The sequence below is a fragment of the Lepidochelys olivacea genome (assembly GCF_965140295.1).
Source record: "Lepidochelys olivacea isolate rLepOli2 genome assembly, chromosome: 1".
Classification (NCBI taxonomy): domain Eukaryota; kingdom Metazoa; phylum Chordata; order Testudines; family Cheloniidae; genus Lepidochelys; species Lepidochelys olivacea.
In genome coordinates, this window is record NC_140411.1 from 327,200,196 (window position 1) to 327,214,993 (window position 14,798).

The 14,798-nt window shown below is 42.1% G+C and overlaps 1 protein-coding gene across 2 annotated transcripts; it reads left to right on the forward strand.

Annotated features, from left to right (window-relative positions):
- Positions 1 to 254: 254 nt before the first annotated feature.
- On the forward strand, positions 255 to 13,374 carry SYPL1 (synaptophysin like 1; the record flags this gene model as incomplete). 2 transcript variants are annotated; one of them, XM_084644058.1, is made up of 6 exons in its annotated part: positions 255 to 282; positions 1,270 to 1,341; positions 2,511 to 2,629; positions 4,049 to 4,253; positions 11,506 to 11,694; positions 13,175 to 13,374. In XM_084644058.1, the coding sequence occupies 5 exons, from the start codon at positions 1,273 to 1,275 to the stop codon at positions 13,304 to 13,306; spliced, it is 714 nt and encodes a 237-aa protein (XP_084500184.1). In that variant the 3' UTR covers positions 13,307 to 13,374. The 2 variants fall into 2 exon arrangements, with proteins under 2 accessions (XP_084500184.1, XP_084500183.1); XM_084644057.1 differs by lacking the exon at positions 255 to 282 and having other exon boundaries at positions 1,210 to 1,341.
- Between the last annotated feature and the right edge of the window lie 1,424 nt (positions 13,375 to 14,798).

Sequence of the window (14,798 nt, forward strand, 5' to 3'; positions counted from 1 at the left end):
GCATGTGTTCTCCTTAAGCTGGAAAAGGCAAGGGACAGGGCATTGGAACATTTACCCAGTGGTCTGTCCCAGCATGACTGCCTCTCCCCTCCACCCCACTTTTTGATCCATAATCAGAAAAATCCAAATCCCACAGTCTTTTGCTTATGGTGGGTCATGGGAAGATTTTTTTTCAGCTATTTTGCGACTGAAGAAAGCTTCAGAACCACCAGCCTTCACACTCATAGGGAGCCCCTAAACCAGCAGTTCTCACACAGTCACCGGGATCCAGCTGGAGCCCAGGTAAGGGAAAGAAGAAGTAGCTTGTTGCCTGCAACTCCTTCTTATAGCTGTGGCTACAGTGGCAGTTGCCTTTGCCCTTATTCTACTCCTACCACCCTTCATCCAATCTGAGAAGGGCTGTTCACTTTGCCCACAATGTTTGTCTCTGAGACAGGGCTCAGACAGGGCTGTAATGGAGCTGGTTTTGTCACTCCTCGTAGCAGTGGTGCTTTTCAACAGAATTTTAAGGGGATTCTAGTATCTTTCACGGATGCTTTCTATTTATCGAATAATTCTAATTCCATTGAGGGATCCAATTTAGACTTTAGATGTAGCATTTTGCTTAAATACTGGAGCTGAATACTGTGCAAGGAGAAATGGAGGGGAAGGAGAAACCTCCCCACCCCAGGAGCACCAATGTCCCCCTCATTCCACAAGCCACCCATCCCAGGAGAACCAGCCCCACCTCAGGCCAGCAGCCTTCCTCACCCCCATTCACTTAGCGCCACACCTGACAAGCTCCAACCTCCCCCACATTTTGTCTGACAACTCTTACAATGGCTGTGACCCTAACTCTACCATCCTTTGGATATGGCAACGCTGCCTCAAGTGACAGCAGAGCCCTCATGCCCACAGAAGAGCCCCAACTGGCAGTGGGATCCTTGCACACGCCCTGATGCCCTAAGGCTTTAAGCAACAGTGAGGCTCTCCCCACGGCAGTGAGCCCCTAGGCTGCTCTCAGCCATGTAAGTAGAAGCCTTGGAACAGGGAGGCAACACTAGCACTGGGCGGGGCCAGCTGCAGCTGCCACTCACCCAGGCCCATTGTGAGGTGACAGTTGGGGTGAGGCAGGACGGGCTCCAGGGTGTAGCTGGGCGGGGCCTAGTCAGGCAGGCCCTATAGGGACCAGCAGAGGGCTCCTCTCTGGCTACCAGCAGTGGGTGGTTAATGTGTGGGCTGCTCAAGCCAGGGGGTTACTTGCAGGCCTCTTTGTCTCTTTCTCCCCAGAAAATGACTGGCCTTCAGGTCAACCTCAGCCCGCTGCTGGAGCCACTTGGCTTCATGAAGGTCCTTGAGTGGGTGAGTCTGGAGTAGGGTGAGCTGGGGGGTTGTTTTTTCTTAGAGCAGCTGAGCTGTAAGGGAGCAAAAGGCCCAAGAGTCCTCCCCTCAGGTCTCTCCATTCCCCTTGTAGGTTGCAAACTCCCCAGCTGGGCTGGGCTTGTAGGGAAACAGCAGCCTTTTCTGTGGGGTAGGGATGTTGATGAGGCCAAGCGCTTGCAGGTGTGGGCTTGGGCGTGGCCTGGTTGGTGAGGGGTTTCCTGGCTCTCCAAGGTGGCGGTGCCTCAGAGAACTAGCCAGATCCCTTATTACCCACTACAAGTATTTTCACCACAAAATAACTTCTTGGCTGGTGTTTGTGACAGAGCTGTGCCTGTCTCACTTCATTTAAAGAGAAACCAGTATAACTGCAGCATATTTGTGCCACTGGGGTGTCTGTGTGGTGGGTCTTCTGTCTGTTGGGGTGAGGAAGGGGAAAACAAGAACTATTGACCAAGATCTATGAAGAAACTCTGCTTCCTGTCAGTGGAAGCCTTGGGCCTGTGTTTTTGTTGCTGGTTTCTTGGGCAGTGGAGGTTGGGGGGGGGAATGTTCTAAGTACAGGTAGCTTCCACTGATGTGAAGTTGGAGTTGTAGGGGGCTGGCATCTCTGAAGCAGGCCCTGTTTCTCTGGGTAATTGCCCATGTGTTTTGCTATCTCACCAACGCTAATTAACAAAGGCAGGGAAAGTTAAAAATAATTCTCTATTTTAAAAGCAGACCTCTCTAGATATTACAGATGCCTTGGATTAGTGAAACTAAAATTAAAATCTTTATCTTTATTTTCTTTAAAGTTGGTGAGTGTAAAAAAGTAAAATAAGGACTACTAGTTTTCACTATTGGATTAAAGTTGGTTTCACTCTTTTCTTTAGACTGTAGTGGAGTACTTAAATCCAAACAACCTCTCTTTGAAATGGAAAGAGAGTAATTCTGGTGAAACTTGACTGCACTACTTGTAGAAAAATGCTGTGGCAATGAGAGTGCTTGTTTGAATCAGACCTTTGCTGATGGAGCACTATACACTAACTCTTATTTGGGAATGTTGAAATAATTTAATACAAATGTGAATAAATGGTGTCTTCCTCCCATTATTGACTGTACTAGATTTCACACAGTCTGAGAATACTAATATATTGTTTCAATTTTTATAGATTTTTTCCATCTTTGTTTTTGCCACCTGTGGAGGTTATAAAGGTACAACTACAATTTTAGTTTCTTGTAAAGGTGTTGTGAACAAAACAGTTACAGCTGCTTTTGCTTATCCATTCAGGTGAGTCTATTCTTTTACTTCCTTACTGTCCTCACCACTGCCCACTAATTTTATTGGATTCACTTGTTACCCACTATAATATGGAGAAATCTACCTTTTTTTAAAAGTCCTCTCTTATGCTAATTCAAACACCCTGCAATGTATAGTCTGATTTGAGAAATCAGAGAATTGAGAAATCAGGGCACTGACTACTGAAAGCATGTTTGTCTCCATCTCTATGCAGATTATGTGGCTGTGAAAAGAGATTATATTGCCAAATTGAAATATACACCTTCTTGATGACTATCATGAGCTGAAAGCATTTACTTTAGTGGTGCATGAATCATTAAACTATCTCTAGATTTTTAAAAAAAAGTTACCCTTCATGTTGTCTTCATTTTGTCTCAATACTAAAGTACTGCTGATCCTTTAAACAGAATTTTAAGGGGAATTCTAAAATCTTTAACAGATGCTTTCTGTTTATCGAATAATTCTAATTCCATTGAGGGATCCAATTTAGACTTTAGGTGTAGCATTTTGCTTAAGTACTGAATAGGAAAGCTCACCTGGCATTATGTGCACCAGCAGCTCATTTCTATATGAATATGGTCAACTAAACTTGGTAGTTGCCCATAACACATTGAAGCAAAGACAGAACAATATTTCTGTGGGAATATGAGAGGGAGACTAAACAACACTTGACTGGAATCCCAGCCAAATATAAACCGCAAGGTTCAGAGAAAAATAGGGAAGGAAGAAGAGTGACCCTTCCTCCGCTTTCCCAGCATCCAGAAGGGGTCCTAATAAACATAGGCCTCAATCCTGTAAACTGCTCGACAGGTATCAAGGGCTGTAGCTGCACAGAGTAGGCTATGGGATTGGAGCTTTAGCAGATGCTGATGGCTAGTGAAGGCTAGTATAAAAGATTCAAGACTCCCTGCCCCAAGTCAACATCCAGAGGGGGCAAATCTATTGTGCTGTCCATTCAGTAACCCACTAGGGTTGAGTTGAATCTCAGCAGAACTGCTGGGAGCCTAAACATTTGCATTTACCTACAGCTAATGATTTAACCCTGTGGCTGGCAAGCTCTCATCTAGCTGTTTCAGCTTAGGCTGGCACACTTGAATTAAGTACAGTTAAATTAGGCTTGTTTCCAAGTCTGAGTGGCTTAAACTTCAACTTTCAGGTTCTGAGTTAGTCTTCATTTGTAACTTCTATTTAAGTGTGGTATGCCTTGTGGCAAAATCTAAGTCTTTAAGGTGGGGAGGGGACTATAGAGAGTATTATGCAACTTGAGTTGCTAGTCAATGTATTCATCTAAAGAATGCCTTATGCAGTCGGAGTGTTGATGGTATTGTTCTCATAAAATGCTAAGATACTGAGGTTTCCCCTTGTGCAAGAAAGTCTTGAAATGGAAAATGCACTGTCTTTCCCCCACAGGTTGAATACAGCTGTGTTTAGTGCACCAGATCCAACACGATGCGGTGGCAGTTGGACTGACTTTCACCTTGTGGGCAACTTCTCCTCTTCTGCACAGTTCTTTGTAACTTTTGCAGTCCTGGTATTCCTTTACTGTATTGCTGCCCTTGTACTATATGTTGGGTACATGCACCTGTATCAGAACACTGGCAAAATCCCATTGATTGTAAGTAACTAACACTAAGCTATTTTCGTCTTTTTGTTTTTAAAACCACTGAAAGGAAAAATGACTTCTGCTCAGCACAGACCTGTTTAAGTGACAATTAAACTTAAATTGTCACATTGTGGTGCAGTGTGGAATGGTTTAAAATCACTTGGGTTTATTAAACTTTGCTAATTTTAAAAAAAAATAAAGTTGCTGCTTTTTAAAATTAAGTTGAAAACTGTTGCCACTACAACTTTAGATTAAAATATAAACAAACTAAATTTATAAATGGTATGGCATTTTAAAATATTTACTGGAAGGGGTTCTTTATTATTCTTAACAAACCCAATGTAAGCAAAAAGGAAAACCAAAGATGAAGGCACAGATCCTGCAAACTCTTTAACTGGTGTGTAACTTTACTCACATAAATTCCACTGACTTCAATGGGACTGCTCATGCTAAAAGCTAAGTATGTGCATAAGTGTTAGATTTAGCCCCTGACACTGCCATCTTCATTAACTTGTAGTGGCAGAAAATATTACTTCAAAACAAAATTGACTCAGTGGCAGCACTAAAAAGTTACTTTCAATAAATCAATGACACTATTATGAATTGTGTACAGAAACAGGCATACACAAAAATAGGAGCCTAACGTTTGCTTATAAAGATTTGTTTTGGGGGAGGGTGCTAGATGCATTAAAACAAGACACACAAGTAACTTAACACAAGTCACAGTGACTTCAAACTGCAAAACGGGACAAAGGAATGTAGCCTGGTCAAAGCATTTCAGATTTCTTGACTTGTGGAAGTTCAATATATTGAAAGGAGTTGTTCGCTGCAGACCAACTTTATTGCTCTGTTTATCACAGTAAGGACGTTAGCGAGGCCTGGACTTGTTTCAGCACAGATAAGCACTTTACAAGTTTTCTTATTAAGAAGTTTCACTTATCATTTGAACTTTTAACAACTGGGAGACAAGTAAAGAACTTCCACTCTACCTCCTTTTTCCATTTTACAGTCTTAAATTGCTAAAAAAACTAACGTAAATAAAAACAAGCCAATTTTAGTTTAAAATTATTATCCTTCTTTGACTGAAATCTTCTGACTAGTTAGTTGTAATCATGATTAGGCATTAAATACTTTAACAGATTGGGAATCTTAATACAAGTATGGTTCACAGAAAACAGGCGAATTATTCCTATTGATTGCTGCAGATTTAAATGACTAAGAATATAGGACCTGGATTCTGCAGTTGGGTCTACATTGGTGGCTGGGTGGAGACCATGGAACTCTGTGGTTTCCGAAGTTTGCATGTACAATCTGATTGCAAAATGTAGGCCTAAGTCTGCAGTGTGAAATACATGCAATAAGTTTAGACACTTATGTTTTAAATGTGCTTGTGAAGGTCATCTGATCTTTCCTTTCTTTGTAAAATGGCTATAATCAGACTTTTTGGATCTTCCTGCTTAAAATAGCAAAACTAGTAAAGTTTCAGAGTAACAGCCGTGTTAGTCTGTATTCGCAAAAAGAAAAGGAGGACTTGTGGCACCTTAGAGACTAACCAATTTATTTGAGCATGAGCTTTCGTGAGCTACAGCTCACTTCATCAGATGCATGCCGTGGAAACTGCAGCAGACTTTATATATACACAGAGAAAATGAAAAAATACCTCCTCCCACCCCACTGTCCTGCTGGTAATAGCTTATCTAAAGTGATCATCAGGTGGGCCATTTCCAGTACAAATCCAGGTTTTCTCACCCTTCACCCCCACACACAAATTCACTCTCCTGCTGGTGATAGCCCATCCAAAGTGACAACTCTTTACACAATGTGCATGATAATAAAGTTGGGCCATTTCCTGCACAAATCCAGGTTCTCTCACCCCCCCTCCCAAAAACCACACACACAAACTCACTATCCTGCTGGTAATAGCTCATCCAAAGTGACCATTCTCCCTACAATGTGCATAATTAAGGTGGGCCATTTCCAGCACAAATCCAGGTTTTCTCACCCCCCCACCCCCATATACACACAAACTCACTCTCCTGCTGGTAATAGCTCATCCAAACTGACCACTCTCCAAGTTTAAATCCAAGTTAAACCAGAACATCGGAGGGGGGGTAGGAAAAAACAAGAGGAAATAGGCTACTTTGCATAATGACTTAGCCACTCCCAGTCTCTATTTAAGCCTAAATTAATAGTATCCAATTTGCAAATGAATTCCAATTCAGCAGTTTCTCGCTGGAGTCTGGATTTGAAGTTTTTTTTAAGATAGCGACCTTCATGTCTGTGATTGTGTGACCAGAGAGATTGAAGTGTTCTCCGACTGGTTTATGAATGTTATAATTCTTGACATCTGATTTGTGTCCATTTATTCTTTTACGTAGAGACTGTCCAGTTTGACCAATGTACATGGCAGAGGGGCATTGCTGGCACATGATGGCATATATCACATTGGTGGATGTGCAGGTATACGAGCCTCTGATCGTGTGGCTGATGTTATTAGGCCCTGTGATGGTGTCCCCTGAATAGATATGTGGGCACAATTGGCAACGGGCTTTGTTGCAAGGATAAGTTCCTGGGTTAGTGGTTCTGTTGTGTGGTATGTGGTGGTTGGTGAGTATTTGCTTCAGGTTGCAGGGCTGTCTGTAGGCAAGGACTGGCCTGTCTCCCAAGATTTGTGAGAGTGTTGGGTCATCCTTTAGGATAGGTTGTAGATCCTTAATAATGCGTTGGAGGGGTTTTAGTTGGGGCTGAAGGTGACGGCTAGTGGCGTTCTGTTGTTTTCTTTGTTAGGCCTGTCCTGTAGTAGGTAACTTCTGGGAACTCTTCTGGCTCTATCAATCTGTTTCTTTACTTCTGCAGGTGGGTATTGTAGTTGTAAGAAAGCTTGACAGAGATCTTGTAGGTGTTTGTCTCTGTCTGAGGGGTTGGAGCAAATGCGGTTGTATCACAGAGCTTGGCTGTAGACGATGGATCGTGTGGTGTGGTCAGGGTGAAAGCTGGAGGCATGCAGGTAGGAATAGCGGTCAGTAGGTTTCCGGTATAGGGTGGTGTTTATGTGACCATTGTTTATTAGCACTGTAGTGTCCAGGAAGTGGATCTCTTGTGTGGACTGGACCAGGCTGAGGTTGGTGGTGGGATGGAAATTGTTGAAATCATGGTGGAATTCCTCAAGGGCTTCTTTTCCATGGGTCCAGATGATGAAGATGTCATCAATATAGCGCAAGTAGAGTAGGGGCTTTAGGGGACGAGAGCTGAGGAAGCGTTGTTCTAAATCAGCCATAAAAATGTTGGCATACTGTGGGGCCATGCGGGTACCCATAGCAGTGCCGCTGATCTGAAGGTATACATTGTCCCCAAATGTGAAATAGTTATGGGTAAGGACAAAGTCACAAAGTTCAGCCACCAGGTTAGCCGTGACCTTATCGGGGATAGTGTTCCTGACGGCTTGTAGTCCATCTTTGTGTGGAATGTTGGTGTAGAGGGCTTCTACATCCATAGTGGCCAGGATGGTGTTATCAGGAAGATCACCGATGGATTGAAGTTTCCTTAGGAAGTCAGTGGTGTCTCGAAGGTAGCTGGGAGTGCTGGTAGCGTAGGGCCTGAGGAGGGAGTCTACATAGCCAGACAATCCTGCTGTCAGGGTGCCAATGCCTGAGATGATGGGGTGCCCAGGATTTCCAGGTTTATGGATCTTGGGTAGTAGATAGAATATCCCAGGTCGGGGTTCCAGGGGTGTGTCTGTGCGGATTTGATCTTGTGCTTTTTCAGGAAGTTTCTTGAGCAAATGCTGTAGTTGCTTTTGGTAACTCTCAGTGGGATCATAGGGTAATGGCTTGTAGAAACTCGTGTTGGAGAGCTGCCGAGCAGCCTCTTGTTCATATTCCGACCTATTCATGATGACAACAGCACCTCCTTTGTCAGCCTTTTTGATTATGATGTCAGAGTTGTTTCTGAGGCTCTGGATGGCATTGTGTTCTGCATGGCTGAGGTTATGGGGCAAGTGATGCTGCTTTTCCACAATTTCAGCCCGTGCATGTCGGCGGAAGCACTCTATGTAGAAGTCCAGTCTGCTGTTTCGACCTTCAGGAGGAGTCCACCTAGAATCCCTCTTTCTGTAGTGTTGGTAGGGAGGTCTCTGTAAATTAAGTCTTAGTCTAAAGGGTCACAGTCAATTTAAATCTCACTTTAAATATGAAAATATTTCCCCTACTAGTGTTGCTTTTAACACCTAAAACTACAGAAAAATATTTGAGGTAACTTGACAGCTCTCTGGATATTGTCAATTCTGCAGTTTCCTCTGTGCAGGCTTTTTCACACATCAATAAGAGATGCAGTTTTGTTTTGTGTTTTTTTTTTTGTTTGTTTGTTTGTTTAGGGGCTGTCAAGGTTCCTCTCCCACTCTGAACTCTAGGGTACAGATGTGGGGACCTGCATGAAAAACCTCCTAAGCTTATCTTTACCAGCTTAGGTCAAAACTTCCCCAAGGTACAAAATATTACCCCCGTTATCCTTGGACTGGCCGCTACCACCACCAAACTAATACTGGTTACTGGGGAAGAGCTGTTTGGACGCGTCCTTCCCCCCCAAAATACTTCCCAAAACCTTGCACCGCACTTCCTGGACAAGGTTTGGTAAAAAGCCTCACCAATTTGCCTAGGTGACTACAGACCCAGACCCTTGGATCTTAAGAACAATGAACAATCCTCCCAACACTTGCACTCCCCCTTTCCTGGGAAATGTTGGATAAAAAGCCTCACCAATTTGCATAGGTGACCACAGACCCAAACCCTTGGATCTGAAAATACTGAAAAAGCATTTAGTGTTTTACATGAAGACTTTTAATAAAAAATAGAAGTAAATAGAAATAAAGAAATCCTTTCTGTAAAATCAGGATGGTAGATATCTTACAGGGTAATTAGATTCAAAAACATAGAGAACCCCTCTAGGCAAAACCTTAAGTTACAAAAAAGATACACAGACAGAAATAGTTATTCTATTCAGCACAATTCTTTTCTCAGCCATTTAAAGAAATCATAATCTAACACATACCTAGCTAGATTACTTACTAAAAGTTCTAAGACTCCATTCCTGTTCTGTCCCTGGCCAAGACGACTACAGACAGACACGGACCCTTTGTTTCTCTCCCTCCTCCCAGCTTTTGAAAGTCTCTTGTCTCCTCATTGGTCATTTTGGTCAGGTGCCAGCGAGGTTACCTTTAGCTTCTTAACCCTTTACAGGTGAGAGGAGCTTTCCCCTGGCCAGGAGGGATTTCAAAGGGGTTTACCCTTCCCTTTATATTTATGACAGGGGCAGAAAGATTTAGGGGTCAGATATACCACCTAAAACTACTTCTTTTAATTTAATGTCCATATTTTAATTTTTACTACCCAAACTTAAAGTGCCATTTGGACAAATTGGAAATTGTGAGACACAGTGAAAGTCTCCCGGGCCACCAAGTCCTATCTGTGAAGGAGGGCCTTGTGTCTAAGGGCTAAACGAGAAAGGGTTGTGTTAGTATAGTTAAAATGGCAAACCTCCTCACCTACTTGCATGTGTGGATGCAATTTTAACGGTATAAAAGTACTTCTATAGGCATAGCGTTTTCTTTTTTTCGCTTCCCAAAATAGAATAAGCTATATTGGTATAAGGCACCTTTTAAATCAGTAACATCATCTTAGTGCTTATACCAGTATAACTGCATTAGTGTGTGTGTGTGTGTGTGTGTATATATATATATATATATATATATGTATATATATATATATACACACACACACACACACTCCTAACTGACATGCTGTTATAACTCTTCTAGTGGGTCAGGCCTGGGACTTGGCTTGGAACCCAGATATTAGCTTTTCTATAGACTTTGAGTGACCTTAGGCAAGTAACTTTTTTTTTTTCCAGCCTCATGGGGATTTTGTGAAGATAGTCACTACTGTATAGACAATTCTCTGAATAGTTCAGAGTCTACATATTGGATGACTTAAAAACTGCAGCACTTCAAACAGCAGAATGACCAAGAGATTTAATATTAAAAATATCAGTACTGCGTTCTCAAGCACAATTTGATTCTCCTGAGCCTCTGTGCCATTTCTGGGGGTGGTGGTGAACATTTAGGATAACTTATCACACTGAACTGTACCTAACATTCTGCCCATGTTTTAAATAACTTTTGGGGGGTGCAAGCCTTCAGATTAGAGAGAGGTAGACTTCTTCTATCTGAATTGTGTTGACAAATTGTAGTAATTGCTTGACTACATTTGGTTAGTTATTTTATAATGAAATATACTTAGACTAAATAACCAGCATCAGTCAGGTTTATTAATGTGGTAGGTACAGGAAAAATGTTCTAGACAACACCAGTCTCCCCAGAGCAGTCCCGTGCAGCGATATTACGTTCACCTTACACAAGGTGTGCTCCAAGTTGTACATTTCAGCTGAAATTATTTGACAAGTTACACATTTCTTTACACGTCACTTCAATCCAACCCATCAGTTTGTTCCAGTTCCCTAACTTGTTTTGTTCCTTATCTTCCTTTTGGATACTAGCATTTCAGGCACTGATATGTGAAGGTACTTCCTTCCGTAGCTTGTGCTAAGACACAGAACGAATGTACCTTGATTTTTACAAGTTTCCTGTCTGCTTATTCCAAATGGTTACTTCAGCAAATGCAAGGTGTTGTGGGATACTTGGCATAAGTGAACAGGATTATGGTATAGGCAGTTTAGGCTAAATTACTGTTACAGTATTTGTGATTTAATGTTTGTACTAATGCATACTAATATGGTGTGGATAATACACACTGTATTATATCTTTATATGCTAGCCAGCATATTTTAGTCACAACTGCTAAGTTGAATGTTTATAACCTTTTTTAGTATAGAAGGGGTGTAGACAGTTCTGTAGTCCAGTTACAGTACTGTCTGTGTAACTTTTATATTGTGCTCAGAAAGAAAACTAGTATCTGAGACTGCCTAATTAAACTGGCTTAATATGTTTGCACAGGTAAGTCAATAGCTATGGACCTGAAGAAGAGCTGTGTTTAGCTCAAAAGCTTGTCTTTCACCAGCAGAAGCTGGTCCACTAAAGATATTGTCTTTGTCACTGTCTAATAGTTACCTAACTCATTGTCTAATAGCTACATATGCCAGTGTTGTATCTTGACTGTAAGTCTGATGCATTTTTTTTCACTTTTCCCTTAACTGGAAAATGTGTTTAATTCTCTTGTGGAAGTGGTAATTGACAGTTGTCTCTTTGGTATAGGACTTGGTTATTACTGTCATGGCTGCTTTTCTGTGGCTGGTCAGCACTTCAGCCTGGGCTAAGGCACTTACTGATATAAAAATATCCACCGGTCCAAGCATTGTTCAGGAGATTGCATCTTGCAAATTACCAGGATCAACTTGTTTGTTTGCCTCTGTTACCAGCATGGGAACTTTGAATGTGTCCGTGGTACGTATGTCAAGAGTTATAGCATCCTTACCTTGCTTGTATTGCACCTGAACTTACAATACACACTTTATGGTATTCTATGTAGCACCCATTTTTTAGTTTTACTGAAATTCCGTCATGGGTTACCAGTCATGCATGATGCTCAGCCTAAGGCAGAGCACTCAGAGGCAGATTAAGGTTTCCTAGGGCCCTGGGCCAGAGCAAGTGGCGGGGGGCCCTCCCCACCCCTTCCACCTGTGGTCTCACCCCTATTTTGCACCCGATCCAGCCCCTGCACGTATGACCTCGCCCATGGCACTCCTTTGTGCCCCTTCACCGGGATCCTGCCCATTCCATCCCCAAACTGCGGCCCCAAGACCAGAGAAGCTCTGTTTCCCCCACTGTGGCCCCAGGCTCCAGCAGGTAGCAAGAGCTCCTCCAGTCCTGGGGCTGCAGCAGGGATCCCTGTTCTGGGGCTTCCCGTGCTCCCCCTGGCTTCTGCTGGGGATGGGGTTGGGGGCGCTAGGGGCTTCCCCTACCTCCACACCTGGCACAGCTACCAGGGAACAGGGTTGGGGGCACGGGGGCTTTTCCCACCTGCCCAGGGCTCTGGGGTCCCCCGGTTGGCCGAGGCCCCTGGGCATGAGCCTCATAAGCCCAGTGACTAATCTGCCGCTGAAAGCACTAACCAGAGCAGCAACTGTTTCCTCTTAAAACCATTCTTGGCAAATCTGTGTAATTTAATTTGCAGAAAGATGTCTTTCAAAGTCATTTGGGAATCTCTCTTCCAGGCACCTTTCTCTTAAGCTTCCACATTACTTCTCTCCATAGCCACTCTCAGCGAGTGCGATTTGTCCAGTAACTTTATTGAAATTCATGTGGGGTGTCTCTGGTAGGAGTAAACTAGCTACTGCCTGACATTTATCTATCGAACCTGGCCTTTGTAGTAACTGTTAACCTTCTTCGCATACCCCAAAACAAAGAGACTTAAGGAAAGCTCTTTTTAGGGGCTGGGAATTGCACAGTATTCTTGTGGTGATAGATAACAAGCTTCTCCCCTACTCTCCCCCTTTACTAAAGCATAAGGAGTGTGGCCAAAAGTACATTGTATTAAATTGTAAATCTGGGTTCAAAAGTGATCTTACACTTGCTCACTAGGCCAGTGGAGATCACATGCTTAATCCCTTAATGCATGCCTGCAGTTTCCATTCAATGAATGGAGGAACTTCATAATTCCTTGCATATCCGTGACTGTGGTCCTACATATCTATAATGAGGATGCTCATTAGCCATAACTATCACTGCTAACTCATGGAGAAATGGGTCTACTCATTAGTAGATCCCTGTGGAAAGAGGATCAATTAACTTAATATTTAAAGCACTTTGCAAGTATAAATCTCTAAAGGAATGTTGCAAGCCAAACTGTTTTGCCTGCTAGTTTCAAATTTGTGTGCTACAAGAGTTTAATTTTTATAATCTATTTTTAACCCCCGCCCCCCAGGCTTTTGGATTACTTAACATGATTCTGTGGGGAGGAAATGCTTGGTTTGTATACAAGGAGACCAGCTTGCATAACCCATCAAACTCAACTTCCCAAAGCTCAGGAATCTATCCACCTACAACAGGAATATAATTAGTAAGATGATGATGTTGATACTTCATAAAGAGCATCTATTTTGCATCCGACGGCCAACAACTTGAAGTCACTGCAGTTTTTTTGTAGTAATGAATAGTTTAAACAAATTAGTGGGTAAACTTCTGCTTTGTACTTAAAGCATGTCTCACAGAAATATGGATGTAAATTTTCAAGTGTTTTACAGTGAAATATATTATGACTCTAAAATGAGTGAAGTTTCTTCATTAAAAAATAACAAATTGTTCAGACCTTCCTAAATCTCTTGGCAAATACTTCCTCACACACACACCTTTTCAGGAAGTGGTTCTAGTTAACATTTGTGGGAAGAAACTGATTTGGATTCTGTAACATGACTGATTTCTCAGTTGAAAAGACTACTTAGCTTAGGATGTTTGGAGTTCCAATATTAAATCCCTCATTCAGAGGTTACCTACTAATAACTTTGCACAGATAAGCTTTCTAAAAAAATATTTAGTCATCTCTGGTAGCATGATTCTGGCATTCTGTAATTTTCTTGTATATTGTTGGTGGTTTTTTTTGGAGGGGGAATCTAGTATAGACACTTTCTAATGTTGTATTTGCAGATAGACACTTAAGACTTGTTTGGCGTTCATATGTTCATTGTTAATACTTCATGATTCGGGACAATCTTCAAAAACACTTAGTAAAGCGGCAAGTCACACTTCTGTGGCATAATTTAAGAACAGAAGAGTTAAGAAATTTAGGTAGGGTAGGGGTGTTTAAGTGCATCTCAGCTACAAAGCATTGTTGTAAGTTTGAGAGATACTGTAGATGCTAAAGCTGACGCCATCAGTAAACTTATTGTTTTTGATTCAGGTAAATGAATCCAAGCAGAGCAATGGGAGGTGCATGGGACTTACCTACCTAGTGACACAACAGCTGGAGATGTCTGTCTTACTAATCTATACAGGTCTTGTTTAATAGTCAAATCTTGATCCCAGTAAATAGACAGGCTTCCCATGAGATATTTACATATTCAGACATCTGACTTACTGTTACCTCATTTATTTCTCCATGTGAATTGTCCAACAAAGATGTGTCTCATGGTTTCTGCAAACTTTAATAAATATTTAAACAGTTACTGGGGCTATACGCTCTAAGCAGCAAATACTTCTATAAGCTTTCTTTCTTTCTTTCAAAGCTAGGACAGGTGTAATGGTACATACATCTCTTGATCTTTCAGTGTCTTGCCTTAAGTGTCTTTCCAGCTGTAAAGATGTAAAAAAAAAAAAAAAAAATGTACTGTTGCAAGAACAGCCTCTAATAAAGATGGATTGCTGTAACTTTTAGTCCATATACTCATTTTTTCTTCCTTGCTTGCTTCTGTGAGCAGACTTCCCTCGCAATTCTACCTCTGGCTGTGTAGAGGAGGAAGCCGCCTGATGGAATGTAGCAGTAAGAGCAGGACCTTGGCCCAGCTAAAGCAGGATATGGTAGTGTGGGTGGATGCAGAGAGCTAATTGGTAGA